At 51.7% G+C, this 21,275-nt stretch overlaps 2 protein-coding genes across 2 annotated transcripts; both read left to right on the top strand.

Annotated features, from left to right (window-relative positions):
• The first annotated feature begins 1,508 nt into the window (after positions 1-1,508).
• LOC100907872 (ABC transporter G family member 20) lies at positions 1,509-5,418 on the top strand. The gene is made up of 7 exons (XM_029112964.1): positions 1,509-1,795; positions 2,051-2,298; positions 2,855-3,029; positions 3,338-3,669; positions 3,838-4,352; positions 4,541-5,036; positions 5,207-5,418. The coding sequence occupies exons 1-7, from the start codon at positions 1,509-1,511 to the stop codon at positions 5,416-5,418; spliced, it is 2,265 nt and encodes a 754-aa protein (XP_028968797.1).
• A 6,029-nt stretch (positions 5,419-11,447) lies between these two features.
• Positions 11,448-15,694, top strand: LOC100907732 (sorbin and SH3 domain-containing protein 1). The gene is made up of 11 exons (XM_029112963.1): positions 11,448-11,538; positions 12,390-12,577; positions 12,668-12,795; positions 12,922-13,050; positions 13,141-13,302; positions 13,713-13,894; positions 14,064-14,129; positions 14,213-14,513; positions 14,790-14,894; positions 15,002-15,122; positions 15,199-15,694. Exons 1-11 carry the CDS (start codon positions 11,484-11,486, stop codon positions 15,331-15,333), a joined length of 1,572 nt encoding a protein of 523 aa, XP_028968796.1. The 5' UTR covers positions 11,448-11,483; the 3' UTR covers positions 15,334-15,694.
• Positions 15,695-21,275: the final 5,581 nt, after the last annotated feature.

Genomic DNA, 21,275 nt, shown 5'->3' with positions numbered 1-21,275 from the left:
CGCGGAAGCGCAGATCTCGAGGCCGGAGTCGAAAGTGACTCGAAACCGCAGGTAAATACACAATTATCAACGGTGCGAGTTCTTTCGATAGAGTTTGGAGGATTCAGTCTCGCAGTTTGAAAAGGAATTCACTGTGATCTCTCGTCCACAAAGAGCGAGTCCCCACCCACGGATCTCACTGGTCCTCCTGTCACCGCAAAACGAGCTCTTCCAGAGAGCGGTCGGAGACTGAGAGGATAGTCGTTCCGACTTCCCCCGGGCGAGTTTCCGCTTGGCGCAAGTATCAAAGAGCTACAAACTCATTCTGGATCTTCGCCCAAGAACGACCAGCTCGAACGGACTGGAAACGAAGCTCGCAGAGATCGCGACGAAATCACGCGGCGGGATCATGAGGGGATCCCGAGAGGAAAAAAAGCGGTAGCAGCCCGAGCACCCTCCGCGGAAGAGGGAGAACCCCGGGGACGCCGCACTTCTTCGGCCAGCGAGATTCAGTCATCACGTCCCTAGTGTGTAGTGGTCCCGAATAAGAGCAGTTATGCAGGCTACGCCCATCATGCAAAAACTGTGGAGTACGCGAACCCGATTATTATTCATGATATGATATCAGTAGCGGAGCTAAAATATTGTGATAGACCGTCTGTCCAGAGTGCGCTAAGCGGGGTTTGATTTAGGATCCAAATAGACCCGACCGATCATCGAGATCGATTCCGGTGTTTGGACTTGCCCGTTCATATTCTTGGAGGGTCCGGGCTTTTTGAGCGCACCACAATGCGCAGCCCATCTGGCAGATGAGCGATCAATCAAGCTCCGGCGCTGAAAAGTCGTGCGGCTCCTCGATCTCGACGCTTTCTGAAAGAGATTGCTCCGCTAACGAGCGCGATTCTCCGAGAGCCGTTTGATGGGCGTGTGGGGCGCGGTTCCGCGGAGGATCCCATCGCCACTCGCAAACTAGCGAGCGATCAGTCCTTGGACGGCTTCTGCGCGTTCCAAGCCGGCCCGGGGCCGTACTCTCATGCACGATTCCTTGAGCTTAGCTTCGTCTCTATTCCTTTTTGTCGACGCGCAAACGAGGTGCTCAGTGGGGGGGGTGAATCAGGCCATGCCATCATCATGACGGGGGTGTTAAGAAGAGACTTCCGTATTTTTACGGATGTGCGCTCGTCGTCCCGCGTTTTCCCTGGTAAATCCCGGAACTGATTGAGCTCGAAGGACACGCTACAGAGGAATGAATATCTAAGGGGGGTTTTGAATCAGATCGGCCAGACTGAAAGGGTCCGTTTCAGTGGAGCATGGAGGGACTCTTCTCTGTTTCCGGACTTGACGGCAACCGAAAGGATGGCGAGGAGCAGCCTTCAGAATGATCGTTCTCCATCTAGGTAATCTGAGCCGAGGCTTCCGAGGGGTCTCGATCTACTCTAAGCTCCCCCCGTGCCCCGGAGATGCATGCGGATTTGGAGCCTTGTATTGAGGAGCCTGTTTTTTTCTTACAGTTTCTCAGTTGCCACGGGATGAGCGATGCCGTTCTCGCTCCGGAGGCTCCGCTATTCAGCATCAGCCATGGGAGCTGTGAAGCTCGCGTTGGTCACGTAAATGTGGCATTCGATGAGCCGAGCAACGCCTCCAGTCAGGAAGGCGGCACATCCTACCCGGTCGAGCTCAGCCCAGATCCTGACCCAATTGACCCCGCACAGAAGCTGGCTGTGGAAGTAAATCGTGTCCGATTCACTTACGAATACGGCAATCAGGAGATGGAGGTTCTGAAAGGAATCAATCTCTCAGTGCCTGCAGGGAAAATGTAATTATTCACCACTTTATCATTCTCTGATTCCATTGAATACTTTCTGCGAAATATTCCTATGGAATCATCATGTCTCATCTGCCTCGGTAGGAGGCCAGTCATGTTGGCGATTTAAGCGGGACAGCGAGAAGAGACGGTCGCTCCACATCGATATCGACGCCATCATCCTCTTCGGATCATGTGCCTGCCCAGAAGCGATCTGACGTCTTGTAGAGCCGGAGGAAGTACACAAAAGTATCTTCCTCATTATAGCTACGGGCTCCTCGGACCAAGCGGCTGTGGGAAAACGACTCTGCTGAAGTGTATCGTTGGCCGGAAGACACCCCATGCAGGCATGGTTCGGGTATTCGATGAGGTACCCGCGACACCAGGAGCATTGATCCCGGGTCCAGGAGTTGGCTACATGCCACAGGAGTCTGCTCTATACCGTGAAGAGACGATCCACGGAAATCTACATCACTTTGGGCAGCTCATTGGAATGCCCGAAGAGCTCATACAGAGTGAGTGTGCTGGAAGGAGTCTCATCTCAATCGTCGCACTTCCTAAACGCAGAAATATTTATGTCTTCTGTCTGTCTGTCTGTCTGTCTGTCTGTCTGTCTGTCTGTCTGTCTGTCTGTCTGTCTGTCTGTCTGTCTGTCTGATGACACAATTTCTGAAGGGGAAATCGGCGTAGTTTCTCAAGGACACATGAGCATGCATAAGGCAATGATCTCGAGCGGGCTGACTGATCCAGCCAGAATCGAAAACGTGCAAGAAGTGACGCCGTCCTCGCGAGGGTTTGACCCCGGCGGAAATCCTCACCGAAGCGCAGGTCTCCTGCCTAGATTGGTCTGCGACGAGTTGCTTCCGAGATCCGTTTCCGGCGGCGATACCTGACCGCTGCACATTGAAGTGTGATTGTACGATCGAGCCCGGGGGACTCTATATCTGGTCGTCAGGTTACCCGACTGCATTTGACCTGTTCGACAGCGAACTCCCGTGAGAGCAAAGAGATCCTTGCACAGAATCCGGCGAAGATTATGCAGGGTTTGACCGCGATCTATTTTCCTCGCAGAGCGTATCCAGTTCCTCCTCGACTTCCTGGATCTCCCCAAAATCAAGAAGAAGGTCGGAAAACTCTCTGGGGGTCAACAGAGACGAGTTTCACTTGCAGTCGCTCTGATCCATGAGCCCCCACTCTTGATTCTCGACGAACCAACGGTCGGCGTGGACCCGCTGCTCCGTCAAGCGTGAGTTTTCACAGGCTGGACGAAGTGAAACATAGGTCTTTCCACAAAATGGAGCTTTCTCTGAATGCTTCCCGCGATCACTCGAGGAGACACTCGATCCTCCTCGCGCCTCTCTCTCGGCATTGCGACAAATGCGCCTCCGCATTCCTCTCGGATAAGTGGGTGCTCCCGACTCAAGCCCAGAACGGCGGAATCCCTTTCCCCGGAGGATACGTGATGAGTTCCGGGAACGACCGACTAGAGAATAGTGAATGGAAAACGAATGGGATGATGTCTGCAGCAATATTCAGAGGACGTACCCATTTCAGGATTTGGAAGTATCTCGTGACGCTCACCCGCGATCGAGGGATGACCGTTATCGTTACAACTCATTACGTCGAAGAAGCCCGTCAGGCGGACGTCGTTGGTCTCATGAGGTCCGGTCGAATGCTAGCCGAAGATTCTCCTGAGCGACTCCTGGAGGATTTCCATTGCGAAACCCTCGAAGACGTATTCCTGCAATTGTGCCTCGCGGATAAGGAGGAGCGTGCAATCACAGACCCCCGAGAGATGCCCGAGGTGATTGGCGAGAAAAACGACGATGACACCGTTGCATCCATGGAAGTCCAAGAAGAAGTGAGCGATCCATACCCTCCTCGGCGTATATTCAGGCTTTCAACGCTTTGCTGATAGGAGCATGGTTTCCTCCGGAGAGCGCTAAGCTCAAATATTTTCAAGCTCTTGTCTTTATCTATTAAATTTTTCAAATTGATTCAGGTCGGAACTCACGGGACTACCCCAGAAATGGCGCTCGATTCGCCCCCGGGAGAGGCACAGACCGCTTTCGAGGCGGTGAAGCGACACCGCGAAGCACTCTGGGAAGCTTCATCACGAGAGCGGATAGTTGCTCTCGTGAGGAAAAACATTATCCGATTGAGGAGTAGTAAGCCCTACCTCCTCTTCACTTTCCTTATACCGTCCTTCGTCACACTCTTATTCTGCCTCTGTATCGGGGCCGACCCATACGAGCTGCCTGTGGCTGTTGTCAACTCAGACCGGAATCCAGTTCATTCGAATGCATTCCTGAAGACCCTTCCTCGGCACACTATTGTTCAGCGACTCTACTCGAACCTTGACCTCGCGCTCGCCAGTGTGGCGCGTGGGGAAACTTGGGGCTCCATACATATACGGCAAGACTATTCGAGGGAGCTGAAGTATCGATTTATTTCGGGAATCGACGCCGACAACAAGACCCTGGAAGCGTCCACGATCGACGTGTACATGGACATGACTAATCTGCAGATTGGCTTCATTCTTCAGAAGACCATACTCGAATCTTTCCGCGTGAGCATCATCCGATATATGATATGAGATTTAGCTACTCCCGACGACTTTTCATCAGTCTCAAAGTGGCAGTCCCATCGGCGCGCCTTCCTTGGAGCTTCTCTCGAGATGCAAATCATCAGCAAGACCATTGCCCATTCGCATCGCATCACGAACGTCGCTCCTAATATCGGCTGTCCTTGTTTCAGACATTCTGTGAGGATCTCCTGAGAGAAATGGACAAGAATGTCAATTTGGCTCAACTTCCGATTCAAATCAAGGAGCCCGTCCACGGTGACAGGAAATCAAACGCTACCGCTAGGACTTTCATGACGCCCGGGATTATTCTCGCGATCATGTACATCATGGCCGTGCCGCTGACCGCCATATCGATAATCATGGAAAATCGCGAAGGTACCACGGACCGCTGCTGGGCAGCTGGCGTCAAGCCTCTCGAGGTCATTGTTTCTCTCGTGGTGTCCCAGTCCTGCATCGTATGCGTGCAATTAGTTTTGCTATTCGCACTCGTTTTCATCGGTTTCCAAACTCCCCTCGAGGGCTCATTAACACTCGTCGTCCTCCTGACCTTCTTGCAAGGCACCACTGGGATGATCTACGGACTTCTTATTTCATCCATTTGCGCTGAGGAACAATCCGCGATGATGTTGGCGGTCGGCACGTTCTTCCCGAATCTCCTCATGAGCGGTATGTAGTGAAGTATTCTCATATTCCTCCCGATCCGCCTGTGTATCGCAACGAGGCTCTGTTTCATCCAACGGTCTTCCTTGGCTATCCGACCGTGACATATGTTCTTCAGAGTCTCTCCTTATGGAGCTTCGACCAATTCTAATGGAGAAACTTCGATTCGATTGCAGGTGTAATTTGGCCGATCCAGTCGATGCCACGTGTGGTTCGAGCAGTCGCTTACGGACTGCCTCAAACGATTCCCATCGAATCGCTCCGCTGTATAATGTACCGCGGATGGGGCATAGACAAATTCGAAGTATGGAGCGGGTTTGTCATATCAATCGGCTGGGCTATTCTTCTCCTGCTCTTTACCCTCGCTGCTTCTAGAGCCAGAAAGTAGACTTGAGTTCGATGTCTGTCGAATGAGAACGTTGTCAGTCTGAGAGCGGAGGCTGACCGCATCCGCCCTCTTCACGCTTCCCACCATTTATCTGAGTATATCAAACTTTTATACAATGTTAATATATTACTATAACGATGTATATATAACTTATGTCTGTCTGTCTGTCGGACGGTCGTGTCTTCTTCATACTAAATAGAGTCTATGGACTGCTGAACGGCTGAACCGGTCGCCTTGGAATTCAGGATGGATCCTATCGAGCTGTCGGAAAGTCACACGAGGTCGTCGTTCTCATGCGACGGGTCCCTCTACCTTCCGAGAATCGTTCAATCGCTCCACCCACCGAAAAATAAATATTTCGAGACATGGGTAGAGCCGGAATTCCCAAGATTCCTCAGGGCCTGGATCGATCCCCATGGGAATCCGGGGACGGATTCTCGGGGGCTCTCAGAAAGGTCACCGGGGGTTGCCGTGATCATGCGATGGTGTCCTCTACCAATGAATCTCGAAGAATGTTGTTGCAGCCGTAGTAGGCTATAGATCGCCAGGGTGCAAGCAGAATGAGATCGGAAAACCGGAAAGCGGGAGAATGGGAAAACAGGGAAGCGAGAGAACAGGGAAGCAGGACAGGGGGAACCGGAGAATAGGGAAACGGAGGAAGAGAGATAGTGAGGAAGCAAGGCGCACGCGAAATCAGGGGAGCGAAGTGGAAAACCGGAGCATATGGACAAGGGTGAACGGGGAAGTTTAGTTGGGTAAGGTAGATGTGGTGAAGCTTTATACCGAGGAACAGGCTGAAGACCTCGGAGTGAATTCATCCTGGGGTAGGGACCGACATTGCTCAAGCAGCTCATCAAGTTTCGGAAGAGATGTTCTTCGACAAGAGTGCCATGAATATTCAAAATTTGAGAAGCCCATGGGCATTCGATGGGTTGCTTCGAAGAAACCTCGAGGTGTCTCAGTCAGAGGTTCACCACGCACTGATATGCGAACTAATCCTCTTAGAGACTTCTATTTAGAAATATCTGGAGAATTCCATTGGAGACTAGGGATGATGTAAGCTGTACCACGAAAGTCGCTGGAAATACGTTCGGTTTCGATCGATATTCAATGACGAATCCCGCTCCCCCCCATGAACACAAACAGTTCGATCTAACCATGACGATGATCCGAGAGAGAATCGGTGACTTTCGGAACCATCCTATTAGGATGAATAATTATTGAGCCGCATATCACAGACCCAAGTAGCGCCAACGCGAAGCTCTCCGTGCATCCGATGCAACAGCATCAGCACTTCAGATAAGCTCTATCGAAAGATCCTAGAGCATGTCGTCCCGACCCATCGCCTCTAGACGATCTCCCTCGGATATCGAGGTCCGCCGATGACGATGAATACTGACAAGGAGGGGGTAATGGAGCATATGAGAATCAGTTAGCTAGCTTCGATTCGTCTTTCCGTTGTATACTCCTCCGCATTCGCATGTGTCAGACGACGGGGCATAGGGAGAGTACGTATGAAGGACGTTCAGCCAGGATCAGATTATTGCTCATCGCCCGCTGGTATTGCCAGGAAGCCGAAGAAGGTGTTCGGGTGGCATAGACATTATCCTGCAGGATGCGAGACCGACGAAGGGATGCGCTAAAGAACTCCTGAGATCAATTTTTCCCTCAAAGAGATTTCCCCCACCTTCCACAATCATCGAATCTCCCCAGAGGAAAATTCGATCGCGGATGTCGGCGAAAGAAAAGGCTATCGAGCCTCATCTGATCGAATATTCCCAGTACAAGGATCAGTCCCTGGGGAAGCATTGACCGATACCGACTTGATGTCTCGGACGTTAGAATTCGGTCGGAAGAGCCTCAGGATCGAAGAGCTGTGCGCCGGAAAAAATCACCGGAATTAAAGAAAGCTTGCCAACGACTTCTGCCGATCTAGAGGCTCCGTCTGAGGTCCCCGGTCAAAAAATTCCATCTCAGCAGGAGCCACGGATCCCCTTAGATAACCTACGCACACACTCTTTATGTTTTGCACCCAAAAGGCATAGATATCCGTCCTCGTCTCCGCACAAAAAGGCCGTTCATATGTCTCCTGACACGAACGATTTCCTAATCGTGGTCGCTGTGAATGGAAGAGCCCAAAGCACGAAATGTTTTCCCCTCTAAGGCAGCTGAGAGTATCTTCGAATAATACTCCATAATACCGCGTACGATCAGGTCGTTGTCGAGTGACTTCTAGGCTCTGGCAATACACGGTGGTATGACCACAACCACCCACTCTTTCAAGGTTATATACACATTGTGGTTGCCACAAACCCGCAACCTTCTTTCGTCTCCCTTACCCTTCTCTCGCCTGACTTGCTGCTGCTACCTACAGTAAGATGTGCGCTGCTCGCTCATGGGCAGGCTGCCAGCCAGCGGCCCCGTCTGACACTAACAACAGAACAGCCAGCGTTGTTCCCTCCAGTTCATCGCCTATAACACTCGTGGGCGCATTCGTGGTAACCAAAAGAAGCATTCAGCGATCTCACGAATCTGCGATTCTACATACATGACGAGTTAGGTGAGTTCTGTACGTTTGGGGAGTGCTCTAATCCTTGAGCTTCCCACGGCTCGGTTACCGAATGCTCGGAAGATAATTGGAGCATGGCTGGGGCTCTCTACAGAACAGCCTCGCATCCGTAATAAGTCTTCCGAGAATTCGACGCTACAATTTGAGCGGGAAGAGCGTCGGAAGCATGAGTCATTCCCGACGGCCTTCCTCGGCTCGGGCAGCCGCTGGACTCCGCATGAATTTACATCCAGCCGAATGTTGGTGTTCGAGAAGTTCAGTGTCGCTTGGTTTTGGTTCGCGACGCGGGCTCATTCCGAGAGGAATCTAGCGGCGAGTCTCCACGTCGAGTCGTTGGGACTTCCATGTTCTTGCTCTGAGGGTGAGAAGAGAAATCGGAACGCGAGAATCTCTATGATTTCTGCCGAATATTTTATCCTTAGCTCGAGGCTCGTCTGGACGGTTCACCAGAGCGTGAAACACAGACTTTATGCCCGATCTCGGGAGACCCGTACTTCGGCCCGATCTCTAACACGAATGATGCTTCGCGGCCGTCTTCGCGAGCACGCGATTTGGGAGCTCACTTCTTCGAAGTTTACAATCGAATTAAGAAGCCATGCTACGGACTAGCGCGGTCTTCTGAGCTGCGGGGAGTTCCTGGCGATCACGAAAGCGAGTCTGATTCTGCCTACCTGGAGATGAAAGTTCCAGACCTCGATCCGATTTGATAGGGGGGAATCGAGTACAAACCTCATGACTCCGTGTTTGGAGAGGGAAGTCAACGGAATGCATGATTTCCATTCTGCAACTTCCTCAGGTATTCAGGAATCTTCCGATTGGGGTGCTTGATGCTCCTGCGAGCCAATGGGGTACGATCGAAGATTATGGGGCAATTGAAGCTCGAGCTCACACATTGAGACTTTCCAGCCGAAAAACTTATTTGCTCTCCGCTCCGCAATTCGCATTTGAGGTCCTTACGCTGCGCTTGACAGCACGCATACGATTTCGGGAGATCGTTGCGAGATCAGAAAGATCCACCAACTTGATTTTCTCGATTGCGCACTGAAGGCATGCCATGACTCGGATGTTCAAGAGCGGCTCCTGAAACCGCATCCCCTTATATGCTCCCCAGCCGACCGATCGGCCGTGCGGATCTGACGGCAACGTAGTTTGTGCCCTCGAAGCAGTCATCATCTGACGTCGCCGTGACTCGTTGAAGACAATTTGTGCTGAGAGCGGAGGCGACCATGTGTCCGCCCGTGAGGGAGAGAGCGAAATGCTATCGATTGACTTGCGCTTGAACCGAAGGTTAGGAGAAATTTTCTCTCGAAAGAAGTTTGGGAGGACCGACTGCGCGAAAACATATTCGAATCTAGGTCTGCGACGGACAAGGAAGCCGCGCCTCAGTTTTCTGTGCTCAATACGGATGAATCAGAGTAAAACAAAGCAGTGCGATATGCTCCTAATCCCGAGCCGAAGGGTAGCCGAAAAGAGCCGCCTTCTTGTGTTGTCATGACAGGCCTGAGCCGTCTCTCAGCTGACCTCTTTTCCCATGACCTCCTTAGATGTGTCTATACCACGCGACAACGCCACAGTATTCTCTCAGGGCTTGAATTATTGAGCGAGGGCAATGATGTCGCCCACTGCTTCCTCGGACATACCGTGTCGCTCATACGCGGAGAATTCGCACAACAATTTTTCGACGGAGAGTGAACCGTCACGTTTCAGATGACCGAGATCAATAAGCAGTACGCACTCGCCCCCCCCCCTCTCCAAGATGGCGCACCCGACCTTCAACTCGGACTTCCGGTCCACGTTACCATATTCGACCTGAAGGTGGGGACCGACTCCCTGCTTATAAGAGCCAATGGGAGAAGAGCCCCTGTTACTCCCGAACGAAAGAGGCTTCCCAATCTCTTCCCCTTCGAGAAAAAATCGTGCTGACATCGGAGGTTCAAGGCCTCGCCCCAGACCTCTGACCCAGCGTAGAATTCAGCATCTGAAAATGCCCTGTATGAGAAAGTCCGAGAATGCACAGTCTGATCGCGGAACGGAGCTCGAGTGAAATGGGAAACCAAGTCCAATAGAGCAATCCCGCGCGCACGGATACCTCCTGGCCTGATCTTTAGGCGTCTGCGATGAACCGATGAGAAACGGGAAGCGGCGCTCCTTCCGCCTGAGTGTGCTCTGGACGGCCCATTTCTCCCATTCCTGAGCGATGATTGGAGCTGAGAACTTCATGACTAAGAAATTATCCATATTCCCCCTCAAACAATGGGAATGATTTATGGGTTCACTGTCTGATGCATCTGAATCACATCATACAGGTATTCAAGCGTGATCTATTCATCGACTCTTGGACCGATCGATGCCTGAACTTCTCAGCCACCAATACCGGCTGCTTGGTAGGCTCGGTTTCCGACCCTGCGACTGCATCCATCTTGGACATACAGAGGGGAGCTATAGCTAGATACCAGAGTTGACCTCGAGTGAATTCAAGTTCGTGATAAATTCGAGGATTACAGCACATGCGGTCTTCCGAATCAGCTGATCGGAGTGATTGCGTATTTGCCGCACGATTCCGGGGGCTCGAGCCTTCGAAAGTCTCGAATGTGGCCCAGAGAAGTATGCCGCCTCGAGGCTCCTCCAACGCCTCCAAGAGGCGTTCGAAATGCCTCCGTCTTTGACGTATGCAGATAATCTCCTCGTAAGCTTCCAAGCGCCCTTCCTACTGGCTCGGAATCAGCTCGCCTTCAAGGTCACCGGCCGGCTCTCGGATTATTCTAAGTGAGGTTTTTCATAGGTCGTTGGTGGCTCCCTTGAGGAGCGCTTGCTATTCTGACGGTTTCCGATGTATCTTGAGGGGACCGGTGGCAAATCGTCCCCCTCTTTCTGTCGTCACGTGTCGTATCATAAATGAGGAACCCTCCGTGGCCATGAGATATTCTTCTGCTCAAGGCATGGCGCTTCCGTGTATTGTACAGCTTTTTGTCACGATTTGCATCTAAAGGCTCGCATGTGGATATTTGACTTTATGTAATACGCCGTGTGTCCGAAACTATGTATACCGTTGACTAGTCCGAGTGCGCGAACGGTCTCTCCGAGTCGATATGACAGCCTGAGATCGGTCATCAATGGGGCGTGGTCAAGTCCGAGAGCTCATCGGGGGCTCCAGCTCCTAGGGAGAGGTGCGTGGAAAGTCGCTCCCAAACCTGCCATGCAGAGACCTTGAAGGCGCCTTCCGCCTGTCGAAGGGAGGGGCCCTGTTCTGCGAGGGATTCCTCCGTCGATAGAAAGTCGGATTCTACATTACTAATTATACTTCTCGAAGCATAGGAGGCGGAAAGATCAATGATCATCGATCATACAATACAGGAAACTCATATGAAACTAACAAGCGCGTCCTCATTCGTTACTAACGGAGACACCATGCCCTTTCAGTAGAATAGACCAGTTCCTTGTCATCGTCGTCGTTGTTGCCGACGTTTATTGGTCCGGGAAGGCCACCATCAACAGCATGCCGATTCTTGGTGAAAGTGAAGACGAAGACTACATTATCCCAGCTGCGAAAGGTACTCACGCTAGCAAGTTCGCGCTTCTCCCATCTTTTCGTTCCGTTCCTTGTGTGTGTTTTCGTATTTCTACTTCATTCAATTCGCGACGAGCGAATCTATCGAGGCCATGATGACGATGACAATCTGACAGTTGATTGGTGTTGAGAGTCAGCATACACATGCTTAGAGGAACCTTTATCCCCCCATTGAGGGACCCTCCCTGGCGCGGAGCGTCATGCGATTCCGAAGTTCGGAGACTGACGGGTTCCTTAAGTCGTGAGGTAGACCTAATCAAGACACGCGTGATTGGATTGCTTGAGACGGGCTCCATGGAATGTGCCGGGATCTGGTCGTTCCCATATAAGAGGAGGGAGGAAGAATGTCCCTGATGACGCATCTACTGGTAGGGGACAGGTGCCCGATCGCACCAAGACGCGAGATTCCCAGGAGGTCTCGACGTCTCCGAGTAGCCGCAATGATGAGCCTTGACCCGTGACACAGAAGCTCGCGTCACATTGGCGGCTGACTCACTAGGGGAGCCTTGCACTTCGGAACTATGCTTATCCCTGTCGAAATCGGCAGTACGGAAAACAGAAACGACTTAACGTGTCGAGCTATGTTCCTCGGGAGTTCAACAGCGATCTCAAGGCCGAGATGGGAATGGATGATCGCGGGACTTCGTTAGCTTAGTTTCTGTGCTTCGAGGGATTTAGGCTCGTATCACTTTGTGAGGCGAGTTTTTGGTCGGCGTCTTGGCCCAACACAGAAGAACTATCGATGGAGCACTTCATTTTTAGTCGAGCTAGCTCTTCGCGATCTTTTCCCTTCCTCTGTAGAGCATTGATCCGACGTCGAGGAATTCATTGCAGGTCCACATCACCATCAAGAACCTGCTGCCCCGTCTAGCGCAGAAAGTCCTCTCGGAGCCGCCGAGAGTGAGTGTGCGTCACCGTTCCTCCTCACGACGACGAAGAGGAAGATCATTCATAGAGGTCAAGCACCCAAGATCCAAGGAGTTGGCCCCACTGAAAACGGTGTTCCAATCGCGGCTCGTGGAGTAAGAAGCTCCCGCTTATGTGTGCTTGCAAGATTATAGCCGATCAATGAACTCTCCACGACCGTCTGAACTTCTATTTTCCCATTCCAGAATGTCGACGATGAACACGCTGGCGATTGGTATCGCACTATGTACAAAAGATTACACGCTTACCACAAGCCGAAGAGTGATCAAGAAATAATCACCGTACGAGTCAAGCGAGGTCTCGCGCATTACAGGTGCGTCCTTTCATCGCACCTTTGTCGCCATGATGGTATAAGGCTACACATTAAACGCTCAAAAGGTTTCTTGAGGAATTCCGGAGGATACTGGACGCTGGATTGAGAGTTCGTCCGCGATTTCAGAGACGACGGGTACATTTCGGAACCCGAACATTCATCGGAAGAACGACGGCAATTCTGTGAGAAGAGGTGGCCTTACGAGCATCCTCAAGAAGACGATCTCCAATCGAAAAAGCCCTATTCTGTCTACAGGTGAGACATTGCAGTCGGAAGATACGCTCCTCTGAATTATCTGTTCGTTCATTAGAGATACTCCGGTCAATCCATGATGCCTCTATCCAGGGTATCTCCCAAGCGAATCGAAGATTACACTCCGGCGGACTCGGTCGCATCAACACCTAGTGTCGTCGCCTCGAAAAACGCATTCGTGCAGGGCGATAAGAAATACCATGCTTCGAACCCCAGATCTGACAAGTCTCCTCAAATTTCGCCAAAGCCAAACTAGTGAGTGGTCTTAGCTCGAGGATGCAAGACTAATTACACCAGGAAGCGATTGGTTCCCCCAGAGGCGTCGATTTTCGCCGATGACGAGGATTTTTGTTCGCAATTCCGCCTCCAGCAGCAGCTGTCACGTAGCACATTGCTCATGTTGAGAATTATTCCGAATAAGTTCGTTCCTGGCGTAGCGTCTGGGGAGGGTCGCCGCAGCCGCCTTCTCGCGGAGTTCGGACTGTCCCTGTTCAATCCATGGCTATACGGACAATTCCGATCGATACTCGAGCTGACGTCACTGTAAAGCATCCGAGAGTATGCGAGCACGATGGATACTGTATACCAGATTTCCGTTTCGAGGGAGAGCGGCGGCGGCGGCGAGCTCATCTAGGGAGGGATCCTTAAAATATAACGTTAATTAGTGTTCCTCTCCTCAGCGTTTTCAACGAAGATGACAGCTATCGCATGGTGAGGATCGCTCGGGAGAATCAGAAGCAGTACACTCCATCAAGGACAGTTCAGCGAGAGTGGTACCGCAACGTACAGAAAGGATCTGACATCCCCCTAGGCGGTTTTCGGAGAGCCGTCGTGTCACCACCGAAAGGTAATTCGGCAAAACTTCCAACCGGCTGGAAGGTTGAGGGATCATTGCTCAGCCTCGTGCGGCACTCCTCGACTCATCTCGATGACGCCTGGCTGTACGATCCATGGGTCCGCCTTTGGCGAGCGTTAGGAATCGATACGAATTAAGATTCTGCTATTCCAAAATTCAGATCCCATCGTGGGTCCCTGCCCGGCCGTGCAGAAGCAGCAAACTACAGCGGCCGACGAAACAGCCGGTGAGCCTCCGCAATGGCTGATTATGGAAGTTCGTGTTTATATGGGGGAACATGTTTCGAATGATGTCCCTCTTGCTCATCAGCATACATCGACGAGCCGAGCATGTCGTTGGAGCGAGACTACGAGGATCTGAAAGCGATGGCCCAGCTGAGATCGGCGCAGGATTCTGGCCAGGATCGCGCACTGCGACGCCTGTACGACGAGGTCGATCACCACATACGCCGCCAGCAGGACGCGGGATTCTCAACAGGGCTGGACGAATTCGTAACGGGACAGCGTGGGGAAACTGGTTCCGTCTACGAAACGGTCTTTTATACTCCTGATAACAAGGAGGTTATCATGCTCGGGAGAGTTATCTACGATTTCATCGCACATGCTAGCAGGTGACTATCAACAGAAACATGGTGAAGATTCATGATCGGGAGCGCGAATTCCTTCATATGAATCAAGGATTTTATCCTCGTGAGCGACCTGCGGGCACGCGGTCGTGCAATGGTGTGTCAGGACCCGGAATCTGGACCACGGTGTCGCAGAAGTGGTCTTTGTAAATTCGTCCTGTAGATTCTACTCTGCGTGAGGCAAAGGGGGCGTATTTCATTCGGTCCCGGTGGGAATTTCTGTCCAAAACGCTCAGAACTCTCTCAAACCAATGCTTTCAGGGAGCTCAACCTGAAGAAGGGCGACTTGGTGTACATTTTCAAGAAAATTGATCGCAACTGGTATGAGGGGGAGTGCCTAGGCAAGACCGGAATTTTCCCAGTCAGGTGAGCTATGATGAAACCTTTCCCCCTCTTCATATCTCTCAGTTCTGCACCTTTCTGTGTTATCATCACTCATGATTGGAGGATCCTAAGAGAAGTCCATCACACAGATATGTCGACGCTTTCCCCCCATCGTCCATCGATACTTTGGCCAGCGTCCGAATCCAAGAAGGAGTGGCTACAGGACGCTTCCCCTTCTTCGCGAAAAGCCCCGCAGAACTAGGATTCAAGGTGAGTGGGTGACTCCCCGTCTGCGTTCATGAATGAAATTTCACGATTGAATCTGACCTCTGTCCTTCCCCTCCAGGTCGGGGATAAGTTGAGACTAATTCGACGAATCGATCACAATTGGTTCGAAGCTCGCATCGGACAGCAACAGGGACTGGTTCCAGAGAATTATCTCACGATCGTGCAAGAGCCAACCGAAATAAGCAGAAACTGATCGTTTCGAACGGCAACGGTCAGATTCTTGCCGTACCCGGGAGGAGACGGGACAATAGTCCTTCTCAGGAGACTTGGTTTTGTCTAACACATGATCTGACCTGCCTCTGCGGGCGAAAAGCTCGCGTAACCACCCATCTGACTGATCCGGAAATATTCGACTGCGGGTTCTCGCCATTCAAGTACATGATGCTGATGGCGGAGATTTTGCCCGAGTCGAGACAGGTCAAAGTAAAGACTCACTCTATTTCTTATGTTCATCCGGAGAAGACAGCGATAAATTATTTCCGCAGTACTAATCGGTCCGAGGTGTGCCTATTGTTGTGGTTGTTGAATTAATGAATAAATACTGGTGTTTGTTAGCTCGATGAGTCTCTAGAAGCTCCGTTTGTCGGTGTCCATCCTGAATCGGATGTCTCTATAGATCACGGGAAGCCCGGAAAGTATCCATGCCCCCAGGCAATCGGTTTAGAGTACCTAGTATTTACGAATCTTTACCCTGCGATGCGAAGCACCTCATTGAGGGATTCCAATGTTCTCCGAATCATCCACGGCAACATATCGATATCACTCCAAGGAAGTAGGGAGTCACTAAATTGAGAAAACAAAATATCTCGCCCCTCTCCGCGGGAGAGAGAAAGGAAAGTGAAAAAAAGGAAAATGAACGAAATTCCCGTCACAGGCTTGCCCTAAGCCTGGTTTCCCCTGACGTCGGAGTGTCGTCTTGCGAACTTAAGGACCGATTGCGGAGATTTTGCTCCGCGAAGACTACGGTAGCCGACCATCCTCATGAGAGCGACCCGATCAGCGAGCAAGCTATTGGATGCGAGGTCCGGCGATTGCGACCGACGAATGCGAGTGAATGCGCTCGAGCTCAATCCCTCAATCGGAAGCTAGGCATCCTATCAGAGGTCAATATTCATCTGCCCAGTATCCATGATTGTGCGATTCCCCGGCATTTTCAAGCGCGGAGTTGGTCACAATTCTTCGGGCAGACAGGTACTCTTCGGAGGCGAGCGGATGTTTGTTCATGGGTCCCATATTTCCTCTCCAGAGATGCCTCGCTCGAGAATGTTCAATGAGGACAATCAGAGTTAGTATTCTTGTAATCGTAATAATGGATACCCTGAGACACAAGGCATGACTAGAAAAATACCATAATCCCTCGATTGAGCCGCGCTATTCGCCCGAGACGGGAGATGGGGTCGAAAATCCACAATGTTCGGAGGAGCCCATGGAATCTCTGAAAGTACTCTGAGTCGGTGGCACGCATGCCTCCGTTGAGCCTTGAATCACTCGTCTTCACGGACGAGGTTCTGAGTTCAGGCTTCGCTGGGAACTTTTTTGTCATTGAGGCAAAATTTGGATCTACATCCCAATTTGGACGGCACCTACTTACAGCTAGCAGCGAAAGTCTTGGGGAGAACTACTCCGGGTCAAGATCCCAAAATGACGAAGTTGCTTAAGCTCGACAAATTTCATGACGCCCTTGGCATTCTGCACCAGGACTACTTTCGATCACAGGGCTTGCACTCCCAAGGTGAGCCGACGGTCGAGGGCGGGTTAGCAATAAATCAAACGATGATGCAGGATGAAGTTCGCGCGATAGCGAAATCTACGTCCCGTTTCGAGTCACGGTTCCGATGCGGATCTACCCAGGGCACCCTCAGAGAACGCATGGCGATTATCTTGAGGGGAGCTGGACCAAGTAGCGTTCCTCCGGTCCCACCGCCTCGTGGATCTGTCAAGAAAGCACCGGAAGTGCGGCCGCGGACAACGAAGAGTCTCCCTCCGGTTCCCCCGCCTCGTCGATCCTTGAATCAGCCTCCGCCCGTTCCACCACGACGGCGAAAGGATCGAACTCCGGGTCAGGAGGTACGCAGCGACGAGAATGCGCCTGCTCCACCACAAGGCATCGAGGATCCACCGCGTCCTGCAGCGGAATCCGCAAGTCCTCAAGCGGCTGCGGATCCGTCACCTGCCGGGAACGAAGACGCATCATCCGCCCCTCACGAACGGCTCAAGCCGGTCGGATCGTACCAATGCTTGCTCGAGCTCTACAAATCGGTCGATATGTTGCCCACGTTGCGTCCACCGGATCAGGAAAGCATCGAGCTGGTTTATAATTTTTTCAAAGGACTCCCACAGAGACCATTCCCTTGCGAGACTGGCTTACATCCAGGGATACCTTTGACCATCGCTGCTAGTAAGTAACTTCCTGCGAGAGTTACTTCATCAGCAAATCAGCTCCGGCGCGTGTCGCGACAAGGACTTGACCGCATTCCGACTCTCTCGGACATGCGTCGGAAGCTCACTGGAGAGCAAAATCTCCCGAATCTCGTTGATGATCTCGTGTTTGTCTCCACAGCCGGTAATAATGCGTGGCGCAGCTGCTACGAGTCGATTGAGTTGTCGACGGTGCTGAGCAGGATCGACTTGAACAGAGTTGCTCATTTATTCAAGCGGCTGGACCCAGTGGTAAGACTCGGTCGCTCGACTTCCGCGAGACGGCATGATTGGATCATACATGGAGCCACAGATATCCGGATGAAAATCTGAGTTCGTCGTTCATGGGGCTTCCTATTAAGCCGTAATCCCCGTTCCTTTATCCCCACAGACCCCCCGAAAGGAAGTTTCTCTAGACGATTTTCAAAGGGATCTCGGGATAAGAGCCACATTCAGATACCTGGAATTCGACATCAACCCAGATGCTGACGGGAACGTGCAGTACGACGAGCCGCTTCTCAGTCACCTCAGAAAATTCGAGGTTCCGCCATTTCTACGTGAACACGGGGTAATGATGAGTTCCGTGCTCGACGGTTATCCCTTGGAACTGCCCCTCGGGTATCAGCTCCGATATTTCATCATTTTCAATCCCCCACAACGCTGGCAGCCGCGACCGATAGAAATCACCGCAGATTGACTCTCAGCTTTCGGAAATAGAGTGATACCCTCGAGCAGACCCGCCGTGATTGCGGGGTTCCTCTCACGTGTGGAATATTCGCGGTTTCGCTCAGCAGAGGGTCGCGGTCCCTGACGATTTGAATTTGCATTTCAATTAAGCAGGGTAAGACAGCAGACTGTGCCATGATTTTCAGAGTCCATCCTGGTCCGCTGAAGAGAAACTCATGCGGAACCTCGAGCACATGGAATACCTCCTACCGACAGCTAGCGAGGTATGTCTGCCGACGATTATCCATTCAATCCTTCCCCGACGTCGTTCAGAACTATCGATTCCCCTCCACCGTCTTCGCTCCGCTCTCATCGGGAACTCCCCGTTCCCGGATCGGAATTGCTCGAGATGAAAATGATCGACACACCGAGTACGATGGTGTCGCTTCCTCGAGTTTCCTGTTGTCGCTTCTCTGGATTCATTGGTTTTCAGACCGAAGTACTGAAAAGATTGAATTTCGCGCCCCAACAATTCTTCGCCGAAGATCGCGTCATAGTGGAGCTGTGGAGAATCGAAGGCTGCTCAGCTTTCATACGGGCTCTGATGTTGATCAATTTCTTCGAGGCGGAATGCACTCGTTTACAAACAGCTATAGATAAGTTTGTGAAGAGCTGCAAGTACCTGGTGGAGAACAAGTTTCTGAGGAGATATCTCTTCACCGTACTGACATTCGTAAATTTCCTGAATTACGTAAGTCAAGCTTGTACCTGTCTGAAGTCTTTCTCATTCAGCGGGCTCACCTCGAGATATTCTCGTGAGAACCCTACCATCCGATTCTCAGCACGATCAGAGGTTCGCGGTGGGATTTCATATCGAGGACTTCGCGGAGATCACCTCCTTCGCTTCGAATTCGGAGAACAAAACCATGTTACACCATATCGCAAAGAATTTTCACGAAGCGGACCCAGATCATTTCAAGAACTCCCTGGAGGGTCTGCTCGAGGCAACTAAACCTCTAGAAACGTCTCTGAAAGATATCCGGTGCTTCAGAAAAGAACTCGCTATGAGATGGAGGATGGTGCAAATCGAGAAAGACCTTCTTCCCGGCCATATCAGAGAGAAGCTCGACTTCGCGGTAATTGTTGGAAAATATCTCGCGAACCATATCTCGAGTAGTCTTTCGTTTCCTTATGAGCCTTCTCACGATATTGTGGAACTTCACCACGACGAGGACAGACCCATTCTTTCTTCTGTCAGGGGGCCGAGGAAAAGCTTCGGATATTACTCGCTAAGGAACTTCATTATTTGATATGGGAGCGCGTACTTTGCCCGTATTTCTGCGAAGCTCTACCCGAGAGCGCAACCCATGCCGACGAATTCGACGATGTCGACTTATGCGGCACCTTCGACCCGTCCGAGTGTCTCAATAGACTTAACAAGATCATCAGTCTCACGCAGGCAGCCCTACAGGTCCGATAGCTTCCATTCTTCGTGGCAATCGATCGGATTTCTAGCCGACTTCAGGACAACTTCCCGACAATCTTGATCGCTCCTCGCAGGTTTAAGAGGACCGCGCTGCTGCTTAGAGGTATCGATAACTCGAGGTCGCAACGGCATCGGAGCTCTAGCGACATGCCGTTATCCTCACTTATACTGCTCGTATCGTGATGGCTTATTCCTGGATACCACGATGGATGGCAAGAAACATTAGGGAAGAAGCGTAGCTTTGGCCTGCGGGAGCTCTCTATTAAAATTAGAAATGTAATCAGACGGACCATTCGCGTGTCGTGCATCACTCATTGCAAGTCCCGCTATTCTACCAGGGATAATCATCTAGGGTTCAGTGAGCCCTTCGTCCGATGCTCACTATAATTTTCCTGATTTTCGATGCTGGGTCATCAGGTAATCCGCGACGTCCCCGATTATCGTTCCCCCGAATATCGCTCCTCCATTTATCGTTCCCCGATTATCCGCCCGCTGGTCTGGCGGCGTCTCTTAGAGGCTGTGCGAGCTTTTGGTTGGAGGACCCCAATTGCGAGAGTTATTCAATGAGCTCAGCGCGACGTCATCATCATCATAGTCTCTCGGTTCCGTTTCGAGCGCGGCGACGAGGAGGCGAATCACAGCTCACTCATTGATATTTCGTTGTTGCCGTGGAAAACATAGTCGTGAAATCTTGGACTGGGACGTGGAATTGACCTTCTCTCTCACTCTCCTTCTATCCAATCCGTGGACCCTGAGCGCTCTGCCAGTATCGTCATACAGATCCGCCTCGATGAAATCTCAGTGCCTTACAATCAAGAGGTTTACAGACGGAGCATTCAGTTTCGACCTTAAAGCTCAAGATACTCACCGAGGGAGAGTCGCCGTCGAAGATACGGCGTCAGGGGTCCCGAACTCACCTTCTAACTCAACGGGCTATCCTGCCTGATAGGATCACTTTGCTGTCATCTCGCCGCATCATTTTAAATAGATAGCAAATCCTCAAACCTCGATTTTCGAAGCGATTCCGAATCGACAATCGCCACCCTGCGTCAGATTGACCCCCAATCAGATTGTACGATTTTCATCTCCTGATGAGGCGCATCAAATTCATAGCGCCCGCCCTCTTGTTGACCTTGCTGACCGTGTTGACCTCTCCGCGGAAGCGGGTGAAATATTTGGAGAAAATCTTCGTGAATTCTCGGGAACGAAGTGTACGAGAAGGCTGCTGGAAATGACGGAGCAGTTTGAAAATTGTGGAGGTGATGATTCGGAGCCCACCTTCCACTCCTTGCAGATCGCATTGAACCTGATCGACGGGATTGGGCCGAATAGATCCAGCGAAGGGGCCATATGCGAAGAACGTCACGACGGAGCCGCCTCCCTGAGTGGAGGGAGGAATGGACCAGAACCGCGCCTGGCGAGCCGTCCCCGAGCCTCTGAAGCTCCCAGAGCCCCCGGAGCCCCTGAAGCTCCCAGAGCCCCCGGAGCCCCTGAAGCTCCCGGAGCCCCTGGAGCCCCTGAAGCTCCCAGAGCCCCTGGAGCCCCTGAACGCCGCTGTAGCCCCC

The sequence above is a fragment of the Galendromus occidentalis genome, unplaced genomic scaffold (assembly GCF_000255335.2).
Source record: "Galendromus occidentalis unplaced genomic scaffold, Mocc_1.1 scf7180000075782, whole genome shotgun sequence".
In the NCBI taxonomy this organism is placed as follows: domain Eukaryota; kingdom Metazoa; phylum Arthropoda; class Arachnida; order Mesostigmata; family Phytoseiidae; genus Galendromus; species Galendromus occidentalis.
The sequence above is the reverse complement of the archived record's forward strand: the minus strand, read 5'-3'. Positions and strand labels throughout refer to the sequence as shown.